The sequence below is a fragment of the Perca flavescens genome, chromosome 16 (genome assembly GCF_004354835.1).
Source record: "Perca flavescens isolate YP-PL-M2 chromosome 16, PFLA_1.0, whole genome shotgun sequence".
Lineage (NCBI taxonomy): Eukaryota > Metazoa > Chordata > Actinopteri > Perciformes > Percidae > Perca > Perca flavescens.
Genome location: NC_041346.1, coordinates 860,075 through 883,841, shown reverse-complemented (window position 1 = coordinate 883,841; position 23,767 = coordinate 860,075). Strand labels below are relative to the sequence as shown.

The 23,767-nt window shown below is 40.8% G+C and overlaps 1 protein-coding gene across 1 annotated transcript; it reads left to right on the top strand.

The window, feature by feature from the left end:
* The first annotated feature begins 787 nt into the window (after window positions 1-787).
* On the top strand, window positions 788-20,848 carry lmnb1 (lamin B1). The gene is made up of 11 exons (XM_028601935.1): window positions 788-1,376; window positions 8,265-8,421; window positions 8,681-8,806; window positions 9,443-9,613; window positions 10,878-11,003; window positions 15,351-15,571; window positions 17,685-17,910; window positions 18,025-18,129; window positions 18,642-18,761; window positions 18,951-19,055; window positions 19,852-20,848. Exons 1-11 carry the CDS (start codon window positions 1,018-1,020, stop codon window positions 19,891-19,893), a joined length of 1,758 nt encoding a protein of 585 aa, XP_028457736.1. The 5' UTR covers window positions 788-1,017; the 3' UTR covers window positions 19,894-20,848.
* The last annotated feature ends 2,919 nt before the right edge of the window (window positions 20,849-23,767 follow it).

Sequence of the window (23,767 nt, the reverse complement as noted above, 5' to 3'; positions counted from 1 at the left end):
TGGACTGCCCTAGGCCATAGGAATGTTTTTATTTTGAAAATGGGCGTAGTTCCCCATTACATCACTATAACTTCGAGCACATATATGATGATAGCCATTTTTAACATTTTAAGTTTGTAACATTTGTGGAAAAAAAATATATGATCATACCAGGGATACGGCCAGAGAGTATTACAATTACATAGATTTAATCAACTTATACACTTTGTGCATATTTAGTTAAACATATGCTATTACACAGTATTTCTGTTTGTAACATATCTATTTGGGGTGTCATGTTCAAAACGTTTTTGAAAAAAGTGCCCCAAATTTGTTTTGCAGTGACCCCATTTCTTCTTATGAATGACTTCCCCTCTTAAGTAGACCAAATGTAAAAAGCTCTTGTCCATTTTGTTTCCCTCAGAACAAAGAAAAAGGTCATCATTGCCTTTACATCATTTGCTCAGTTTTTCTCTGTACAGAAAGCATGCACTGACACAAGCTAGTCATGATCTTGTCATGGGTAACATACACTTTGATAGGACGGAGCCACTACTGGGAGAAACGATACAATGACATGAATGACTACCGGGAGAAACGATACAATGTAATGATTTCAGGCTCGGCGGTTATCAGAAAATTCAGGCAGCGTTTGTTATTGACACCAGGACGCTCGGGGTCAGTTGCTAAACCCGAGGTAATGTCGCCTACTATAGAATACAAGATGCAAAATCGACTCCGCCTCTACGGTACAGTTACGGCATGCGCTGGTCACAGTTACGAGTGAACCCAAGTTGAAAGAACGCACTGCGTCCAGCTACGCCATTGGCTACTGATAAACAACGTGAAATATTCAATGAGCCGCCATATTAGAAGCCAACCCCGCTTTCGTTCGGGTGAGAAAAGCCACTTGGAGGCTAGTTTTCGGAGCTGCTGGTTGTTTATGTTGTTGAGCGTTTAACTAGAAATCGTTAAACCTGCACAACTCATATCTTGGTTTGGTTAGTGTCTTTCTTACGGGTCATTTAGTCTTCTACAATGGCTACCGCGGCGGCAACTCCGACCGGGCAGAGAAGCACGTGCGGCGGCGGCGGCACTCCGCTGAGCCCGACCAGGATCAGCAGACTGCAGGAGAAGCAACAGCTCAGGGACCTCAACGACCGCCTGGCCGTTTACATCGATAAAGTCCGTAGTTTGGAGTCTGAAAACAGCGTCCTCCACCTTCAAATTAACGAGAGGGAAGACGTAAGGAGCCGGGAGGTCAGCGGGCTGAAAGCCCTCTACGAGACGGAGCTAGCCGACGCCAGAAAGTGTCTGGATGAGTCGTCCAAGGAGCGGGCCTGGCTGCAGATCGAGCTGGGGAAGATCACATCCGAGCATGAGCAGCTTCTACAGAAGTAAGTGCCTCACACACTCGAATCACGTTAAACGGTCCACTACGGACAGGGACGCCGGGTCGCTAGCTAAATGCTATATGCCGACTTTGATTTTCGAGCCACTTTTTCAACATTACGCACGCAAAACGTTGGCACGCTCATCTGGTCCGGTGCGCGCGTCACTCCGACTCTGCTTCTAGAAGAAAGAGGATTTAACGGGCTCTTCACTCGAGCTGGAGCTCGTTATTCGCCGCTCTCACATTAGATATAAGGCTAGTTACAGTCGTTTAGTTGAAATGGTAGAAATAATGAACAGTTATTTTGAAATGATTGACAGTGGCCTTTCACGTTACCCGCCCGCCATTGTCCGTGTAACTGAAAGAGAATAAATCTCAAACCGGCTTTTTAAAATGTAATTACATTTTAAAAAGCCGGTTTGAGATTTATTCTCCTAATGCTAAATTTAAAAAAAGCGAATAATAAAAATATAACTAAGTGTACTTTATAGAAATTAATTGATAAGGCAGAAACATTTAGTAGTAGGCCTGCCTGTGGTTTAATTAGACAGGGAGACGCGAACAGTGGCACACAGAGTTTTAGTTTTTGAGGAAAACGCAAACTTGTTGGGAGTATTTCGCTTTTGCTCAGATTGAAGTGGTCCACAGATTTACTGTGTGTTGAGGAAATGTGCTTCAGACGTATATGACATCATTTTAATACCTAGATTGCATTTCTTTGTCATTTGTATAGGCTACACAGCACCCATGTATTGATAGACAGGAAACATAAGTGTGCTGTGTGTAGTCCCCATTTATCCGACAGGATTTGACAGCTGCAACTGTTACTCACAGCTGTTGACCGAAAGTGCATGCATAGACTATGTGGAGGGTTTCCCCCTGTATGGTTAAAATGTGTTAGAAAATGCTTATGTTTTCCTGCCTAATAAACACCAAGCAGTGTTGTGTTGAAAAATTAGAAATTGGCACTGACTCACAGCTGTGTGTAATTTCATGTCCTCTCGGTTCTGTGTGAAATTGAATGAGCTGAAAACAACTTAGATGATGAGCATGTGAAGTTCCACAGGATGGTGATACGAATGTTGCAGAGGTCTGCTGTTACTAAACAAATGTAGTATTAGCACTCTGTGAAAAGAGTATACTGCATCCCAGATACACATGTAACTACACACCCGTGCTGTTGAGTCTGAGGCGTCAGGTGTGGTGCTGTTGTGTGTTGTTGAACAGAGGAAGTACTGTGTGTGTGGTCACACACTCTGACAGCAGAACACAGGTGGCAGGGACAGCCTGTTTGAGTCTGATGGCCAGTTGACATTATCCATCTGTTCACTTAGTCTTTATTTTTTAACACGTGTCTGGATCGTGCCTCATTTACTTTACAGACTGTTGCGGCTGTTAGCAGTCCAAACAAATGCAGCCGAGAGGGACTAAACCCTGAAAGATTAAAACCGCTGCAGGGTTTTCCCTGGCATTAGAAGTCTTAGGTGCAACCTGAACCATTGTTGGCAGCACCTTAGCTAAATGAATGTAAAATGCAGCAAAAAAAAGCGCAGTAAACACTAAGAGCTGGAAAAAAAAGCATCAAATTAACAAAGACTTTTCTCAGATCTATTCTGCTAATACACTGCATATCTATAATATTCTTACTACTAGTATAATGTCACTGCTACTACATTGCACATATCTGTAGGGCTGCCACCTCTTAGTCGATTAGTCGACTAATTGGTCGTTTTGGTCTTAGTCGACTAAGATTTCTTTAGTCGATTAGTCATTTTTTATGCTTATTCATGCTTAATTACTCATTTCCAAGAAACTCATGAGCACATTTATGGTAAACACAAGATTTAAAGTGGTGCTTTTGCAGGAATAATTGTGGAGAAACTCAGTTTTACAGATGGTTAATTAACTACATTTATATTGTGCTTTTCTAGTCTTGACCACCTCTCAATTAAATCAACTAATCAATTAGTCGACAAAATTGTATAAGTGTTAGTCAACTAAGAATTTCTTTAGTCGAGGACAGCACTACATATCTGTACATGTTGTTCATATTACATAGCCATATTTATTCTGCTCTTATAACACTGCACTATATTTCTTGTCCTGTCTATACTTTGTATATCATATTGCACTTCTCTGCTTTTTTGCACTTCTGGTTAGACGCAAACTGCATTTTGCTGTCTCTATACTTGTACTCTGCACAATGACAATAAAGTTGAATCTAATGTAATGACTGTAGTTGGACTTGTTTAGCAAGTTTTGTCATCTAGTTTTTTTGAGTGTTATCTATTATCTGCTCTAGTTTTTCCAATGTTTTAGACACAGAGATAATAACAGGTAATAACATCCAAAATGATGTCAAATTGCATTTTTATTGAAAAACATTTTTGAGGAAGGACCCAAACCCCCGCCAAATATGCACACCCAAGTCCTCCACAAACCTAGGGAAAACACTGCACTGTAAATGGACTGTATTTATATAGCGCTTTTCTAGTCTTAACGACTACTCAAAGCGCTTTAACATAGGACAGGAACCATTCACCCTTCACACACGTTCATACAATTTGGCCAAGGCTGCCGTACAAGGTGCAACCTGCTCATCAGATAAACACTCACACTCTGATGCACTGCATCGGGGGCAACTCTGGTTCAGTGTCTTGCTCAAGGACACTTCGACATGGGACTGCAGGGCCAGGGATCGAACCACCAACCTTCCGATTACCACTCTACCACTGAGCCACAGCCGCCCCGAAATGCATGTTCAAACTCGCTGTTTGTGCGTATGAGTATTTCCACCGACCCGTTTGTTTGTGGTTGTTACCATGGTGAATCGTAGTATCATGGCTCTATTCATGCTGCCTTTTTATTCTGGTGGTGCACGCGCGTAACCCTGAGTGAACCTACTCCGAGTTGATTGAACCAACTCAAATCAGCTGTTCTAGAACCGAAAACTCAGTTTCTCATCTCAGGGTAAATCAACTCAGACATCAGGGTTAGACTCAGAGTTTGTTAAACCTCCTTCCTGAAACGGACCCCAGGGGTCAGAGGTCACAGCACCTCCCGTTGAGGAGTCAGGGACATGGGGGGGGCATATGCGGAGTTTGACATTTGAGCAAGGGGGGGGGCAAACCAGAAATTGTAGCAGCTGAGACCGGGCAGAACACAGCACAAGCACATATGGACAAAACAAACATGCTAAATAAACATATATGTGTATTTTTAAAGCAGATTTTAAATTACATTGTAACAATTTAACAATTCACCCTTATGAAATCCAATCGCAGCACGGCTGTCTTGGAACACAATAGACAGATGGTGCCGGAATGTCCCGACACTTAAAGGGATATCTCACTGTTGGAAAGATGAATATATCTTTAAATTGGGTCATTTATGTAGTTGAAATTTGAAAATCTTTTAGAAATTGGTGGCTTCTAGGCCGAGAAAAGAAGCCAGAAAATGTTTTTGACCTACAACTTGTCCTACTTTCACTTAACTACGGTGCAGTAAAGTCAATCGGATGTCCGTGATCTGCATAACGACAGTACAGTGGGACGTCTGCCTTCAACAGAGCAACAGTAATAACCTAACCTACCATCATTACTGAGTTTAAACTACATTCACGGTTATGTTTGCACTGAATAACGCATTCAATAAACAGAAATATAACTCTTGCAGCGCACATTAACAGATGCGCAATATTAGCTCACACATAAAATAGCACCCTCGTGAATTAGCCCGTTGCTAACGTACATTCATAAATCCTTCATAACATCGTCCCGTACCTACAGGACCTCAGACTGACTTATTGATCCACGCACAGAGTAGTGTCGCCAACTTAGTCCAATGAGGGGAGAAAGGAAATGTGATAGCGTTCCCCTTTTAACGCTTTTTTCTCTCTCACTAGAGACCGCTGTGTCCAACGTTACTAGAAGGTAGAGCGAGCTACAACCGACAGGGAGAGAGAGAGAGAGAGAATGTATCACTACAGCCAATCTTGTCTTTGTGTCTTTGCTAGTTTAAGACCGACGCACTTGTCAATTTCCCATCCAGCGCCTGCGACTAGGATTGGTGTGTTTTGACCGGGGGGAGACACATCACGATGGTGGCTCTCCATCGTGATGTCGGCCAGCCATCACGATGGACGATGATGTCGTCCATCGGCACAACCCTACTCCCAGCTAATGTTTCTCAGTAAAACGTAAAAAAGCAGACATACCATTGTACATTCCACTCATAGTTTGTTCACTTCACAGCAGTCCTACCCACCCATTGTAACCCTCAGGCACACACATGAGGAATGAGGAAAAAGCTTGCCTCTGGCCCAGCAGAGCTTTTCCAACATAACATTTTACTCCCAAACCCATTGAAACTCTTCCATTGTTGACTTTGTTAACCCAGGATCAGAGTTTGGAAACAGATGTCCAACTGGAATATATGGCTTGGCTAATCTAAACAGGAAAAATCGGACAAATAATGCAAAAACGCATAATAAAATATATTTGCAGTGCAAACATGACATAAATAAACTTATTTTCTGTTAGTTCTGATCTGTTTTGGTCACCAGAGGACCCGGTTTGCTTTTTTTTTAACGTTTCTGCCTGGGGGATGTCTATCTTCATTGAGTGAGTGAGCAAAGTATTAGTAACAACTCGACTTTAACCCTCTAAGCCATTTTTTTTTTTTTTTCTCAATATTTGTGTTCCCTGGTCTCCTTGTGTAATAATGCTTGTAGAAGGTATAGACATGATTGTTTTCAGGACAAGCTGGGCTATCGGGATATGTATTCTGCAGGGATGACACATTAATGTATACCTTGTTAGGCTATATGACTGTTAATACAAAAGAAAAAAACTAAACGGAAATTTAATTATACAGAAATGTATTAAAATCACAGAGACTACTACACTACTACTCCTAATTTCTGCCTGATACCATCTGAAGTTAAATCTTGCAGTGAAACGAATGATTGTAATTGTTAATTAAATGTTTATGTGAATTGTGCATCTTGATAGATAGTCCTGAGCACTATGGGCAAACTGTTAAACATTGTTAATGTGCATTGTCCCTTTCTTAAATACACCGACAGAAATATCTGCCTGTTCTGGCTCCATGTTAACCTTTGTTGTTAAAGTTTGTATCTGCAGTTGTCCTTCCAGTGTAGTCAGTGAAGACCCACTGTGTCCCTCTGCCTGCCTCATCAGGTCTGGTTTTGGGTCTTAACATGTGTCAGACTTGTATTCGGGGAAACCCTGGAGTACCTTTTGGTCCTTGAGCAGCATCACACACTGTCATCTCATAGGCGAAATCGCTGTGGGGGGGGGTGTCAGGAGGGCCCACCCCATCTGAGGGTTCCCCCCCCCGAAAATATTATTAAAACCACACTGTTATACACATTGTGTATATAATAAATACTTAAAATAATTGTAAGTAGTTGAAGTTGACGTTGAAATGTCTTTAATGTCCCCAAGAGGCAATTTGGTTCACAACATGTAGCAACACATTAGCACAAAAAAAGCACATAAAACCTAAAATAGTAAATAAAACCATAAATACACATGTACACTACACATAAAAAGATGACAAATATATGCTGTGTAATGGGCAGGGATGGCGGATGAACTATGGTTTATTGAGAAACCCAACAGCTGATGGTACGAATGATCTCTGGTATCTGTTAGTTTTTGGAAGGTAGACCTCCTTCCTGATGGTAGGAGGCAAAACTCAGAGTGTAGTGGGTGAGTGGTGTTAGCCAAAACGGCCATTGCCCTCTTTGTGGCTCTGGCCTCATACACAGACCTAATGCTGTTGAGCTCAGTGCCAATTATTTTCCGAGATATGTTTACAATTTTTCCCGGTTTGTTCTTGTTGGTTACACTCAAATTGCCAAACCAGCAGATCATGGCAAAGGTTAAGATTGACTCAACAAAAGATGAGTAAAAAGTTGTCAAAAGTGATCTGTTAACATTAAACCCCTTCAGCTTTCTTAAAAGAAAATAGTCTCTGATTGGCTTTGTATTTTTTTTTATTTTACATATGTTGTCTGTATTGGTCTCAAAGTTCAATTCATCATCTAAAATGGTGCCCAAGTACTTGTATTGGCTTACCACGTCTAACGCTGTGCCACGCTAACGATAGTAAAACGATACAAATGAAAACGGGGTAAAATTACCCTGTAGCTAATGCACTATGTACAGCACTTTGGTCTTTTGGTTTTTAAATGTGCTATAGAAATAAACTTTACTTACTTACTAAAAAAACCAATGCGTTTTAAGTTTAGAAACATTTAAAGTAAATTTTAAAATAGTCATGACAAAAAAATGATTTATCTTTCCACAAGTCCCCTATGTTAGCAGGTATAAAGTTGCTCAGCTTGTTTGGTAGCTTGATGGATAGTTAGTTAGCTAATGCTAGCTTGCTAATTCCACCCTCCGTGCCTTCATGCTACACACTGGTTCCAGAAGATGAGCCGGACAAAGTGTCCCTCCTCTGGTTAGAGCGCTGGGCTTTCCTACGCTGTGACATGAGAGGGTGGGAATGACACATTAACTTGTTAAACTTTAATAATTTAGTCACCGGCTGGCTGGCTAGTTAGCTAGGTTGCTTGCTTGCTAGGAGGCTCAGATCATCATCATCTTCGTCATCGTTGTCATCATCATCATCATCATCATCATCATCATCATCATCAGAGAAAAGAATCACTTCATCTGATGTTTAAAGTGAATAAAACCGCGTTGCCACGACTACACATATCATATACAAGTAGACATTTGTATGTATTATTTGTGTCCCTCTCAGTAATAGCTCTTAAGGATTTTATGTTTATCTGTTAGATGAAATGTACGCCCATGTGTCATCCACATGCACTCAACATGCCTTGTCATTCTCCTTCCAGCTACAACAAGAAGGACTCTGAGGCAGCCAGCGCACAGGCCAGGCTGAAGGACTTGGAGGCTCAGCTGAACTCCAAAGAGGCCCTGCTGGCTACAGCGCTGTCTGAGAACGGAGGCCTGGGGGCCACACTGGCCGACCTGCGAGAACAGCTGCAGGAGGTATTGCACTGCTGCAACATGAATATGATCAGGCTCAAAAGATTTCCTCTTCCTTTGACCATTGAATGGAGTGATGCAGAGAGATCGGATTTGTAAATATGTGCTTTTATTTCTGAATGTTATTTGTGATTGTCTCTCACGTTCTTTGTGGTGTGGCCGGTTTTTCTTTTGAGAGCTGTTCTAGACTCTTAACTTGATAACCCTTTTCCATTCATCAAGACTTGTTTTTAAAGCACTACCTGTTCTTGTTTGTTTTCAGATGGATACAGGTCTCGCTCAGGCCAAGAAGCAACTTGGAGATGAGATGCTGCTGCGCGTCGATTTGGAAAACCGCTGCCAGAGTATGACAGAGGAAATGATCTTCCGCAAGAGCATGCAAGAGGAGGTCCAAATTTTTCCCATTTTTAGATTTCTATAAAATAAAGCCAGCACAACGGAACACAAAATGAGCAGAATAAAGAGTGCACATCTGACAGAATAGAGAATCAAAAGACAAAGTTTAAAAAAAAAAAAAGAAAAATTGTAGAAATGCTTGCCAGTGTATATTTTAATTTTCTTTAAGCTCAGTAATTTACTCAAACAGCAGGCCACTGTAGTTGTTAGAAAACATTACTCAAACAGGAGGAAACTGTGCATTTGTTGGGGACTATTTTGTGCAGTGAAGTAATGCTCGTGTGTGACTGATAGGTTTTAACAACAATGAAGCTGAGCAGGGAAGGAAGACATAGCAGACTGTGTTGCACACACAGATTTACTGACAGTAAGAGAAATCTAATTTTAAGTGATTTGGCTTCTTTCAGACTGGTCTAAAATCAAAGAGTCACATCAGCAAAAGCATGATGAGCTTAGGTTTCAGTAGGGCTGCATAATAATTGAATGTCTTAATAATGTTTTGCATTAAATGTATGAATCCCATTTGTTTCTGTTTTGATTTGGTGTCTGTGTAACCTTACCAGTGTTGACTTGAGTTAATCAGGACAGGATCAAAGTGTCTGAATGCTGCCTGTGTGCTGTGCTACAGGAAGTGAAGGAGGCACGGCAGCGGTACGAGGCCCGGCTGGTGGAGGTGGACTCTGGACGGAAGGAGGAGTACGAATATAAACTGACCCAGGCCCTGACTGACATGAGAGCTCAGAATGAAGAGCAGATCAAGATGTACAAGGACAACATGGAGAGCACCTACGTGGCCAAAGTATGTCCGCACATACACAGTCTTGGTATTCTCCATTCACGTAATAATCCATTCCATGTGAACGAGCTGACTGACATAAACCTCTTCTGTCTGTACCTGCTGTGACAGGGAGGATTATATGTCTCTCTTACTCAGAAAAAGCTAAAAAGCAACATAAAAATATAACCATACACTGTAACTCACGAGCCATGAGACAAACTATGCATGAAGTGTCACAATAGATTTTTATCAGACAACAGCCAGCCAATCAGAGATGAGTCATTTCTGTGGCCATGATATAAAGTGTGATTGCTAAGAGTGCAAAACTACACAACATGTACAAAGTATGTGTATGGTCAAACAATACAGCCATATGTGGTACATTACATGTCATTTAGCTGATGCTTTTATCCAAAGCGACTTCCAATTGATTGAGAGGGATGGAAACATGTTTTCGGTGGTGGGGGACAACCCCATGCAGACACACATTCTGTGGTCCATCGCTGATCTTGAGCCAGGCTAACGTTGTTGGATGGGGGTGAGGTCCGGGCTCTGTGAATGCCGGTCAGGTTCTTCCACAGCAGACAGGAAACATTATTTCTTTATGGTGCTGGCTTTGTGGGCGGGGTCACAGTTATGTTGAAACAGGAAAGGGCCAAACAAACTGTTGCAACAAAGTTAGACGAACAGAGTTGTCTGAAATATTATATGCTAGAGTATTAAAATACACAATTATATGTTGACATAGGTATCAACTCAACTCAAAATACTATTTATGAGTACAGTTTTTTATTAATTGTTCAGATGCACTTTTGCCAACTGGGTTCTAGGGTGCAAATGCAGAGATACAAATGTAAATTCATTCACTAATTTTTTATCTTTTCCAACATTTAACACAAGTGCAGATTTGAACTAAGCACCTAAATATTTTGATGCATTAAGATCCATCAATCCTCGTACTTATCATTGCATCCTAGCCCTCTAAATCCCATAGGTGCCTAGAGATCCACACCCCTGACTGACACTATGATAAATGATAAAAGGTGAATGCCAAAACACACTGATGCCTTCTGCAGGATGTTGACGGACCAGTTTAAATCATCCTCCTCCTACACAATATGCAACTAAGCAACAATCAGTTTGTGTTTACAATCAAGTGAACCTGTAAGTTACATACCAAACTAAAACGTCCTGCATGTCAGGAAGTGACTGCCGCTGCTCAGTTCCTCTTTCAGCGTGTGATGAAGAGGAAACGGTGTTGATGTTGCTGTGTGTTGGTCTCCAGCTGGACGACCTGCGTCGGCTGTCTGAGATGAACGGAGCATCAGCCAACATGAGCCGAGAGGAGCTCAGAGAGTCCAGCCTGAGGATCGAGAGCCTCACCGCCCAGATGGCAGCCATGCAGAAGGAGGTTGGCATTTTGTTTTACATTTACCTTTTTTGTTCTTGTTAGAATTTGATACAATCTAAAGCCAACCACATTTATCTCCGTGCTGAATCTAATATCCTACCTTTACCAACACCTGTACTGATCAGATTAGTCCTGTTGGGAGAGTTTCCAGATACTTTTAGCCTTCTTTTTTCTCCAGTAAAAGTGAAACATGAAATATTTCCGTTAAAGCAGTTAAATCACATTTATGCAGCGTAACCAAGTTTGTTTTCAAGTGCAGCTGATTTTTCACTCTCTTTATTCCGTGTATCACACTCTCGTCACTCTGTGACATCACAATTGGAGACTCACACAGGTTCAACTGGCCCTGCTATACATTTTTAGAGCGGACTAAAGGGTGTTTTAAAGCCGTTATATAGTAGACGCAGCCAAGGTGGCGCGCAATATTGTGACGTCAAAATTATGTAATATCCGGCCGGCGCGTCCAATTTATGGCACGCGAGCCAAGGTCGCGCACGGCTCTTTTTTTTTTTTTTTTTTTTTTTTTTTTTGCGGCGCGCGACAAAGCGGAAACAGGAGGCCTGAATGAGTTCGCCGACAACCGGATGCCAGGACTCTCAGAGTGACTACAAGTCTCTCTTTTAAACTTACCGGGTTAAGATGAGTTCTTTTATGGTGAATGACAGGCTCGATCCGACGAAGTAGGTCAGTGAATCACATCGAAGCATTGATGGCAATGTTGCTGCCAGTTTTTCTTCTTCTTCTAGGAGGGGGGTTCACGGTGACGCAGAGGGGTCTGTGGGGGTACGCCGTCAATTTGACGCAGAAGCATAAATCAGCCTTTAGGCTCTAAACCGTCTCTGTGAAAACTGCCTCATCTGGTTTTCAAGTATATCTGAAATCTGTCAAGTGCCAATCTTTGCACAAAGTTTGGTCCATCATTCACACAAAACCCCCTTTACACCTGCATTAAAATGTGTTTTGAGTGATGGGATAGTCCTTGACCACGCAGTGAGGACAGATTTTGATCTGATCGGCCAAATCGCCTCCAGCGGGGGTCAGAGACTCATTGTGTCGGCTACATGTCTGTCCATCCTGCGGTGTGCTGTGGCCAGCAAGCGTCTGTAGCTCCCATGAACTTCTCTACAGTTTCGATCCTTTTATGGCACCCGAAAAAATCCGATCCTATGAGTATCGACAAATTTATTAATCTTTCGGTGCCAAATTTTGGTTCCAAAAGCGTCTGAACACGTAAGCGTAAGCTTATCTGTCCTCTCTGCATACTGACAGAGAGCAGAGCTGCGACCAAGACACACACACACACACACACACACACACACACACACACACACACACACGGAGAGATGCGGACAGAGTAAACTACGTCGTCTGCTCTGCAGTTTGGTTGAAGTCACAGTGAGTCACGGCAATGCCGATAAAGTGTTTTCATGTGTGTTTACAGTTTTTCAAAACTTCACCCAGACAGCGTTTGCTGCGATATGATATTAATGGCGAGGTGAAAGCGGTCGCGGTGCTGTTGACGTTACACTTCCTCTTAGAAAAGCAGACACAACGGTGGTTTTTCTGCCCTGATGACTGACTGACAGGCTGAGCTTGTAAGGCAAGGCAAATTTATTAATGTTACTCTGAGTGAGCAGTGTTACCAAAATTTTTACATTTTGATAACGGTTTTGATTTACAATTAAGTAGGAAAATAAAAGCTTTGTGTTTAAAACATATGGTATCGAAAAAAGTATCGTTAGGAACCGGCATCGAAACTGAGGTATCGAATTGGCACCGGATCTAAAGATTTTGAATGATGCCCAGCCCTAGTTACTAGAGCACTTGATTTAGCGGAGGAGTGTCAAACTCAACTGTCAAAATAATTTTCCCGTCTTTTTGGTTTAGGGCACAGCTAGTCAGGCCAAAATTTGTTGTGAGCCTAAATTGATATGCGGGCAGGGTCTAATTTGCGAGGGGCCGGTTTTGGTCTGCGGGCCTGAGTTTGACACGTGATATAGTGTGTCTCAGAGGAAGTGTAACCAAACTGCAGCAGCTTTCAGCTCGTCATTATATTGCAGCAAGCCTGCAGCTGCAGCCAGCTTTGTCTGTGTGGGCTTTTGAAAAGTGTACACTGTTGCTACCGCTTTATCAGCATTGTAATCCCTGTTAAAACTTGAGTGCGTAACTAGGGGGTGCGTTGTCACGGAAGGCTTGTACCATGTGGACGTGCTGACAGTAGTGTTGTCATTACTTACAATCCCTCATGGTGAGACAGAAACTACACACTATAGCTTTAACTGAACAAGCTTTAGAAGCTCGTCTGGCTGCGTCTGTCTGCTCATGTTCATGCGGAGGTCCCTTAAGGTTTCTCCAGACTTGTTCCACCTTATCCAGCAGAGTGGTGAAATGCTCTGATGGTGCTGTGTGATCCACCAGCCACAGCGCCATGTTGTCCTGCTTCAGGTACAATTGTTTGGTGCATGTACATTTTAAGTTACGTGCACCAGCGCCTGTACACAGAAAAAAGTGTGTATATATATATATATATATATATATATATATATATATATATATATATATATATATATATATATATATATATATATATATATATATATATATATATCTCTATATATATATATATCTTTCTATATCTATATCTCTATCTATCTATCTATCTATATCTATCTCTATATCTATCTATCTATCTCTATCTATATCTCTATCTATCTCTATCTATCTCTATCTATCTATCTCTATATATCTATCTCTATATATCTCTCTATCTATCTATCTCTCTATATCTATCTCTATATATCTCTATCTATCTATCTCATCTATCTCTATCTATCTATCTCTCTATCTCTCTCTATATCTCTCTCTATCTATCTATCTATCTCTATCTATCTCTATCTATCTCTATCTATCTCTATCTATCTATCTCTATCTATCTCTATCTATCTATCTCTATCTATATCTCTATCTATCTATATCTATCTATCTATCTATCTATCTATCTCTATCTATCTATCTATCTATCTATCTATCTCTATCTATCTATCTCTATCTCTATCTATCTATCTCTATATCTCTATCTATCTCTCTATATCTCTCTATCTCTATCTATCTATATCTCTATCTATCTATCTCTATCTATCTCTCTATCTCTATCTCTATATATCTATCTATCTATCTATCTCTATCTATCTCTATCTCTATCTCTATATATCTATCTATCTCTATCTATCTCTCTATCTATCTCTCTATCTCTATCTATCTATCTCTATATATCTCTATCTATCTATCTCTATCTATCTCTATCTCTATATCTCTCTATCTATCTATCTATATCTCTATCTATCTCTATCTCTATATACCTCTCTATCTATCTCTATCTATCTATCTCTATATATCTATCTATCATCTATCTATCTCTATCTATCTATCTATCTCTATCTATCTCTATCTATCTATATCTCTATCTATCTATCTCTATATATATCTATCTATCTCTATATATCTCTCTATCTATCTATCTCTATATATCTCTCTATCTCTCTATCTCTCTCTATATCTCTATCTCTCTCTCTTTATCTCTCTCTATATCTCTCTCTATCTATCTCTCTCTCTCTATATCTATCTCTATCTATCTCTCTCTATCTCTCTATCTCTCTCTATCTCTCTATATCTCTCTCTCTCTATCTCTCTCTATCTCTCTCTGTCTCTCTCTGTCTCTCTCTGTCTCTCTGTCTCTATATATCTCTCTCTATATATCTCTCTCTATCTCTCTCTCTCTATATATATCTCTATCTTTCTCTATCTCTATCTCTCTCTCTCTATATCTCTCTATCTTTCTCTATCTCTATATATCTCTCTATCTCTATCTATATCTCTATCTATATCTCTATCTATATCTGTCTATATCTGTCTATATCTATCTATCTATATCTCTCTATCTATCTCTATCTCTCTCTATCTATCTCTCTCTCTCTATCTATCTATCTCTCTCTATCTATCTATCTATCTATATCAATCTCTATCTATCTCTATCTATCTCTCTATCTCTATATATCTCTCTATCTATCTCTATCTATCTCTATCTCTATATATCTCTCTATCTATCTCTATCTATCTATATCTGTCTCTATCTATCTCTATCTCTATCTCTCTATCTCTCTCTCTCTCTCTCTCTATATATATATATATATATATATATTTATACATATCTATCTATATATATATATATATATATATATATATATATATATATATATATAATATTTTATTGAAGCAGGTGTCAAACGCTTTTTAGATGACGTATGATAAAGAGTTCCCTCCGACTCTCACCTCCCCGTCTGTATGCAGACTCGTGGTTGGCGCGACCGTATCGTGGAGCTGGAGGACACCTTGGCTCAGGAGAAAGACCGGAGCCGCAAGCTGCTGGCAGACAAAGACCGTGAGGTCCGCGAGGTCCAGGCCAGGATGCAGCAACAGCTAAACGACTACGAACAGCTGCTGGATGTCAAACTGGCACTGGACATGGAGATCAACGCCTACCGCAAACTCCTGGAGGGAGAGGAAGAGAGGTGAGGACATAGAAGGTTTCCGTGTGAATGGTGATGGTGCTGGAGTTTCCGCTCCATTTCCAACCCAGCCGCCAGTGTTTAGTACTCGAGATTGGGGTTGGGTATCTTTTGGGGAGTTTTCCGATACCTTTGCTAAAGCAATACTTTCAAAACGGTGCCGGTGCCTGAAACAATACTTTTTTATTTTCTTTTTTTTTGTTTTTTTTTAAAGATATTGAACAAGAAGAGCACAAAATGACAGTCGACATTAAAGAACGGCTTGTTTATTGCTAAGGCCAATCATCTTAGGTTACCAGTTTCAAATGAATGCACGGTCTGTTGTTTTTCTGACAACGGCAGCTGCAGACTGTAGGACGTCCCACTGTTGGAATCCTCTCCAGTGAAACAGTCCCACTTTACACCGTTTAGCTGTCAGCATTTGAACGGTGTTTAATCCAGCTACTAGCTAACAGTAGCTGCTGTTGAGTATAGTGATAACTAGCGTCCAGTGCAGTGATGCTTCTGTTGCCTCTGTCTGTTTCGGAGCATCAGAGAGCAGTGCAGGCATTTAAGTGGCGCCGAAATGAGGCACCAAAATCCCTATTGCTTTCGTCCGGTAGATACCGGTCGTTGAGGCACCGGTGCCGTTGTAGCACCCAACTTGAGATCGGTCTTGGTCTTAAAACCACTTTTTGAAGGTCTCGGAATCGACCGTATTTACTCGTTCTCAAATGAAGAGGACTCAACTGTAGGGATATTGGTAAGTTGCCTCTGCATTGTCTGATTTATGTGTTAACATTGTTACTGTGATTTGATGTAAAACTTTGTTTCAAATTAGAGATGTTCCGATACCAGTATTGGCTCCGATACTGCCTAAAACGCTGGTATCGGGAAGTACTGGAGTTTATGCACCGATCCGATACCATGTAATAAAGCCCTAAAGAAAATCTACGTTAAAGTAGTTTGTTGTTTTTCTGTTTATAACTGACAGTCAAACTGGAGAATAAAAAAGTTCTACAGCATTCATTGTTTGTGTTTGTTCATGTTTCACAAAGAGTTTAACCTGAACCAGACAGACAACAGAGATAGAAATCATATCCATACAGAGATAGTAGTATACAGCTGTTATACATCACATCATATACAGAGATAGTAGTATACAGCTGTTATACATCACATCATATACAGAGATAGTAGTATACAGCTGTTATACATCACATCATATACAGAGATAGTAGTATACAGCTGTTAAATAATATCACATCCATACAGATAGTAGTATACAGCTGTTAAATAATATCACATCCATACAGATAGTAGTATACAGCTGTTAAATATCACATCCATACAGATATAGTAGTATACAGCTGTTATACATCATATCATACAGAGATAGTAGTATACAGCTGTTAGACATCATATCATATACAGAGATAGTAGTATACAGCTGTTATACATCATATCATATACAGATATAGTAGTACACAGCTGTTATACATATCATACAGAGATAGTAGTATACAGCTGTTATACATCATATCATACAGAGATAGTAGTATACAGCTGTTATACATCATATCATACAGAGATAGTAGTATACAGCTGTTATAAATCATATCATAGAGATAGTAGTATACAGCTGTTATATATCATATCATCTACAGAGATAGTAGTATACAGCTGTTAGACATATCATACAGAGATAGTAGTATACAGCTGTTAGACATATCATACAGAGATAGTAGTATACAGCGGTTATACATATCATACAGAGATAGTAGTACACAGCTGTTAAATCATATCCCATCCATACATGGATTGTAGTATACACTTGTTAATTGTTAGTTCAGGTATCCCAATTGGAATTGGGAAGCAAAAAATGGTATTGGGCCATCTCTACTTCAAATGCAACCAATAACTTGACTCATTTCTAATTTGAAATGTGTTTCTGTTGACCCCCTCTCCCCGCCCCTCTTAACACACACTCCCAGGAAAGTGAATGGCTGTCTTGGTCTTGACTCGGTCTCGATACACTCTGGTCTTGGTAATGACTTGGTCTGGGTTTAGGTGGTCTGGACTAGAACACTGCCAGCCGCTGAGCCTGACCTGTCACTGTGCTGCCTCCCTCCCCCAGACTGAAGCTGTCTCCCAGTCCTTCGGCCCGTGTCACGGTGTCTCGAGCCTCCAGCAGCCGCAGCGTGCACACCACTCAGGGAAAGAGGAAGCGCGTGGATGTGGAGGAACAGGAAGCCAGCAGCTCGGTGTCGATCGCTCACTCTGCCTCGGCCACAGGACCGATCTGCATCGACGAGATCGACACGGACGGCAAGTTCATCTGTCTCCACAACACTGGAGAGGAGGTGAATCGCTGTGTGTTTGGAGTTCAGACAGCGCTAAAACTCTTGTATCAAGAGATCCACTATGAACTTTGTATCTGATTGATTTCTGTATGTGTCAATGATTGTTTGTCCCAGGACCAGGCAATGGTTGGTTATGAGATGATTAAGACCATTGGAAATGCTACAGCTACCTACAAGTTCACACCCAAATATGTCCTGAAGGCTGGCCAGAAAGTCACGGTAGGAGTTTGTCTTTAGTTGGCTTCTAATCATTTTCTGTTGAACCTTTTTAGGAGTGATATCCTGTCTAGAAACATGTCATCAAGACAAATGTATGTCAGTGCTGAGCAACGGCAATAAAGGAACCTTTTCTCTCAAGCTGGATGGTGTACATGTTAATTGACAGCTGAGTCAGCAGTAGTACAGAAACACAATGTTGTCAATCAAACCAATTGGCATCTAAACTAGCTAGCACTGTACCTGAATCAGATTTGGCTGTTTTTAATAAGAAGATCTGAGCATGCGTTCCTTTTTTTTTTTCATACAGACTATCTGGCAATCAGAAAAGCCATTGGCATGACTGGGGCAGACTGTCCTCAGTCAGTGTCCAAAAGGCGGTCAACCATTACCCCTGTTCCAAAGTCTCTTCACTGGTACTTTTTAAGCATGTGCTATCCTGTGTAGCAGCAGAGCCTTGGCCTGAGCTGGTTACTGAGAGTGAAGGTTGGTCCTCAGTGATTGTTGTGTTGCAGGTTTGGGCGTCTGATGCTGGTGTGAGTTCCAAACCTCCCACAGACCTGCTGTGGAAGAACCAGTCGTCCTGGGGATCAGGGCTGGACGTGCATGTGGTGCTGACCAACCCTCAGGGAGAGGTGAGAACACACACACACCCGCACGCATGCACACATATGCACACACAATCACACACTCTCTCACACACATACACACACACACACAATCACACACTCTCTCGCACACACTCTCTCTCTCTCTCTCTCATACACACATGCTCCACACATTGTCAGATTTTTCTTGTGTGTGTGTGTGTGTGTGTGTCTCAGGAGGTGGCAAAGAGAACCACAACATACAACACAGCACTGGAAGAGCAGGATGAGGAAGATGATAACGGAATGGAGGCCAGTGAGGAAGCCCTCTTCAACCTGCAGGTGAGACTAACAGCCACGCTATCGGCTCAAAAATCTGTGTGTGTGTAGCATTGGGAGAGAGCCACCCCTAGTAACGTAGCTGAGATACACAGAGAAGAAGGTAATGACTCTGAAGCTGCTCAACATGTCAGCCTTTAAACCTCAATGAGTATGTTTATATGCACATCAATATTCCACTATTATTCAGAATGTGACAATGTCCCAATTTGAGTCAGGTCATGTAAACAGCATATTCTGGTATACTTCTGGTTTAAGAGGCATTCTTTGGACATGTATACAACACATTCAGAATCTGTGTCTCAATCAGGGTTTTTACTGCAGTTTGTGACAGTTTACAGCCTCTTGCGTGTTTACGACTTACGGTGCATTGCTATGGTTACTATATACAAACCAAGCAGCCGACAGTTTGCAGGGCTGTGGTAGCGATGCACGGCCAATAGAAAAGAAGGACAAACACAGCTACTTTTAAACATTATCAGAGACTCCAATATCAACAGGTTTTTGGATAGGAGGCGACCTTTTCTAGAAGCTGGTTGAAGGAATGAAAGAGAGATGCTGTGTTCACACCCTCCAACCAGTCCTCCACCGCTGGAAAACTTTGAAAAAAAGGTTACACGGTTACATGTAAACAGAAATTTGATTGAATACTCCCTTTCATTAGCCATGTAAATGGCTTAGACAGAATGTGGTCTTTTTCGGAATAACAATAAAAGGAATATTATGTGCATGTAAACGTCACTGCTGATCTAGATTTTGGGGTTGTGTGTGTTTATGTTCCATGAATGTTTGTGTGCAGGAGGACCGTGGCACGGCCAAGAGAGGCTGCTCCATCATGTGATCCCTCTGCACCAACCAGCTGCTCCGCTGCCAACTCCAATACTACAACTATTTTTCTATCTTTTGTAGTGTATTTCCATACAAAGAATGGTTTACTTTCTCATAAAAATGCAAAGCTTGTTATATTTTCATCTGAAAAAGCAAAACAACATGGTGCTGAAACTATTTGTATTTTGTAGATCAGAAACCTTTTTATTTTATAAAAACATGCAACAAGACCGACTGTGTCTTTTAAGAATTGAGTAATGTGCTGTCGTTTTAAAATTATAATTTTGTTATTTTATTTTATATGTTGTAATTTTATTGATGCTATATTTTAAGCTACAAGAGGAGGCGCAGGATTAGGTCAGGGGCTGGTTTAGATCAGTTTTGCTCCAAATCTACTGTATTATTTTAAAAAAAAAGACTTTGAAGAAATAGGCACTGAAAGGACAAGTACACTAAATAGAAGCTGGGCAGTTGGAGGAGTTGTGAAGGAGTCTGGACCTGGACAAGATGTCGGAATTACACAATATGGAACCTCTGTTTAATAGCATTCTTTAGAAAAAAAAGAAATACTGTGATTGTTTGATTGTATTCATAAAGAAGTCGGAGGACATTTGAAGTTTGTTAGCAGTAGTTGACTTCCTTTAAAGCCCGTGTGTAAGATTTGAAACTGTGGCGTTAGCGACTCCTCGTGGTAGAATGAACGGAAAAAAAGATGTGACCTGGGGACAATAAATGGACTGAAAGCAGTAGCTGGCACCAGTCTTCACAGGGGGGGTGGGGGGCTCTAATATCAAATCTGACAGGTTCTCTCCGCTGACTTTGAATGAGCGTTGCACCACTAATTGAGAAGTGTTGATTGTATTCTTAACTTTTGATATTTGAAGTGTTTGAAGTACTTTTTGTGTTAGTCTGTTAATATGCATGCTGTGGCTGAATCCTAGTTAAATGATTAAATATGTTTTCTTGTACTTGTTTTCGCTGTTTGTCATACATCATGCTAATGGTTCTATGTAGAAAAGAGGATTAAGAAATTATTAAAATATACAAAAAAAGCATTGCAGAAAAAAAGCAAGCAATGTCAATGATGATGTTAGATAACAGAAGTAAATAGGATAGCCCTGTATGTACCGATTTACATCCCCTGGCATCATTTGTTAGTGTTCCAAAACAATGACAACAGCCAAGTCCTAACACCGGGATGAGCAATCTTTACTTAAAAAAGAAGAAGCTTTGAGAATGATTCAATCTTTATAGAAATGCAACCCGACGTCCCCCTGATGTCCAATCATGTAGTCTATATCCACAACGTTCCACTTCCAGGATTGTTCAGGTGCCGTTTGAAATTCAGCCGGATGTCCATCCCCTTCCTCTTTCTCTGTGTCGGGGTTCTAACCTCCGGTGGATTTGTGAGGACTATGGTTAACTGCTCCTCAGATCTCTGCAGGGTAAATCCAGACAGCTAGCTAGACTATCTGTCCAATCTGAGTTTTCTCTCGACTAAAACTACTTTTGAACGTCCACATGTTCCACCAAAACAAGTTCCTTCCTGAGACTATTTAGCAGAGGCACCGTGGCTCCGTCCAGGGCTTAGCACCGCCCAAGACGATTGTGATTGGTTTAAAGAAATGCCAATAAACCAGAGCACGTTTTTCGCATATATTTTTTATTGTAATTTAATATTTATTTGGCAAATAACGTTTCCATCAGTGTTTATCTTTATTAGCCGTTTACTGATTAAGAGAAAATCTGATGAGATCGAACATACAAACTTTGTGTCGATATTCATGAAATTCAGTTACATTTGACAGTTTCCATAAGGCATTTTTCATTTGATATTTCTTAATTCACATAAAAACGTGTGGATGGAAACATGGCTTTCCCTGCTCTAACTACAGTAGCACCCTGACCATGTATGGATCGATTTACAGCCGCGAGTCACCTTTCTCCACCAAGTCGGGTTCCAGGTTCACCAATGAGCACCTACGCACTCCGTTCAAGCCAAGATTCAAACTACTGGCAGGACAGTCACAGGCCCGTCTCTGGAAGGGAAGTCATGAAATAATAAAAGAGAAGAAGGGGCTGCTCAAAGCTCTGTTTGCACTTTTTCTATTCATTTATATACATGCATCTGCATTTTATTCAGAAGAATGTCTTGTTTTCTTTTAAGGTTTGTTGTGCTACACTTTAAGAAATATCTGTTCAACACTTACACTAAGAAATATCTAACAGTTACACTAAGAAATATCTGTTCAACACTTACACTAAGAAAGATCTAACAGTTACACTAAGAAATATCGGTTTAACAGTTACACTAAGAAATATTGGTTTAACAGTTACACTAAGAAATATTGGTTTAACAGTTACACTAAGCAATGTGTTTTAACAGTTGTGTGTCTGTATATTTCAACAAAAATTATAGAACTAGAACTTGATTCAGTCTGTTTTTTTTTTAAAAAGGCATAACTGTCTCTTTAAGACATTTGTGAAGTTATTTTTTGTCCAGGCTTTGTTACACTTTGAACGATGTTTTTGTCTCTTTTTTTTACGACCTCTTTGCCACTTTTTTCCAATGTTTTACGGCTTTTTTCCCGGTGTTTGCGGCTTTTTTCGGCATTTGTAAGAGTTTTTTTTTTTAAATGTTCTGTATCCAAACCGTAGGTAACTCACATAATTTCAATTTTTTAATTACGGCTGCAAAGTCCTGGTAATGAGCTGCCAGACCTTTTTCTGTTATTTTACAGATTTTATTTCTCAGTGTAGGACCTATTTTATTTATGGTAAAGATTAGCTATTTGTGTCCATACAAGTTGAATTACAGTTCTCTGTATGTGTAAGCAGAGAATGTCTAATAAGGGAAGAACTTTCACTCTCAGGAAACTTCCGGCTTCTGAACTGGTTGCAGTTCCATATGGGGGCGAGTGCAGAATGAATGGAGGTCTATGGAGCTATACCCCTCAAAATCCACTTTTCTCAGGATATCATGTTTTGTGTAGTAATTTGAATGTTGCATTCAAAAGGGGAGGCTAAGAAAATACACACTGCTGGGTGTGATAAAGTCAACTGTAAAAAACGCCCCACGCCAAATGGACCCAATGGACCCCTATCCACAGAGTAAGTGATGCGGGATATCTCTGCGCCCAAGTAACAGTGTGCTGTGCTTAGCCCCAATATAGTCCCAAGTCAATATCTGCCTAGGAAATCGCCTAGATTTTTACTCCTTTTGAATACACAGGCCACAAGAAGGATTTAGGTTTTGTTTTTGTTGTTTGCTCACTTTTACTCACAACATGCTAACGGCAACGTTTGCCCACCTATCTATATCTAGGGGATTCCATTCTTTTATAGGGAGTGAACACTGGACGCTCTGGTGTAAGCTGAAGCGTGGGGTTAGGGGTGATTAGTGGAGGGCAACGCCGTTAGTGGTGGAAGTGGTGGAAACCGCGACTAAGACAATGCATCCAAACTAGTGTGAAACAAAAATACGTTTGCCCACGTGTAGTTATCTATATCTATGTTTGGGAACCACGGTGAAGTCAAGGACAACACAAGTAAACCCTATTTATTAAAAAAAAAACAAAAAACTGTGGCGTGTTCCTTGTTTTATACTGTGGTTGGAGTGAACAGGCTCTCCAGAAGATCCTTGGACGGGCTCTGGTGTAAGGTATCCTTGCGACTCAAGGTCACAAAGACCCCACAACAACGTCTAAAGAACTGAACTGCAGGCGCTTTATCTGATAGACGTAGGGTTAGGGGTGATTGATGGTTCTGTGGAGGCTCCATGCAGATTTTTCTCCGTAGCCTACGTTAGTGGTGGAAGTGGTGGAAATGCCTCCACCATCAGGAAAAGACTGGGCAAAATGGCCTGCATGGCAGAGTTCAAGGAGAAA

Excerpts from the sequence above, each read along its gene's own strand:
- lmnb1 (XM_028601935.1), top strand. The coding sequence starts at position 1,018 with ATGGCTACCGCGGCGGCAACTCCGACCGGGCAGAGAAGCACGTGCGGC. Across the intron at positions 9,614-10,877 it reads AGAGCACCTACGTGGCCAAA|CTGGACGACCTGCGTCGGCT; the intron begins GTATGTCCGCAC and ends GTTGGTCTCCAG. Across the intron at positions 11,004-15,350 it reads TGGCAGCCATGCAGAAGGAG|ACTCGTGGTTGGCGCGACCG; the intron begins GTTGGCATTTTG and ends GTCTGTATGCAG.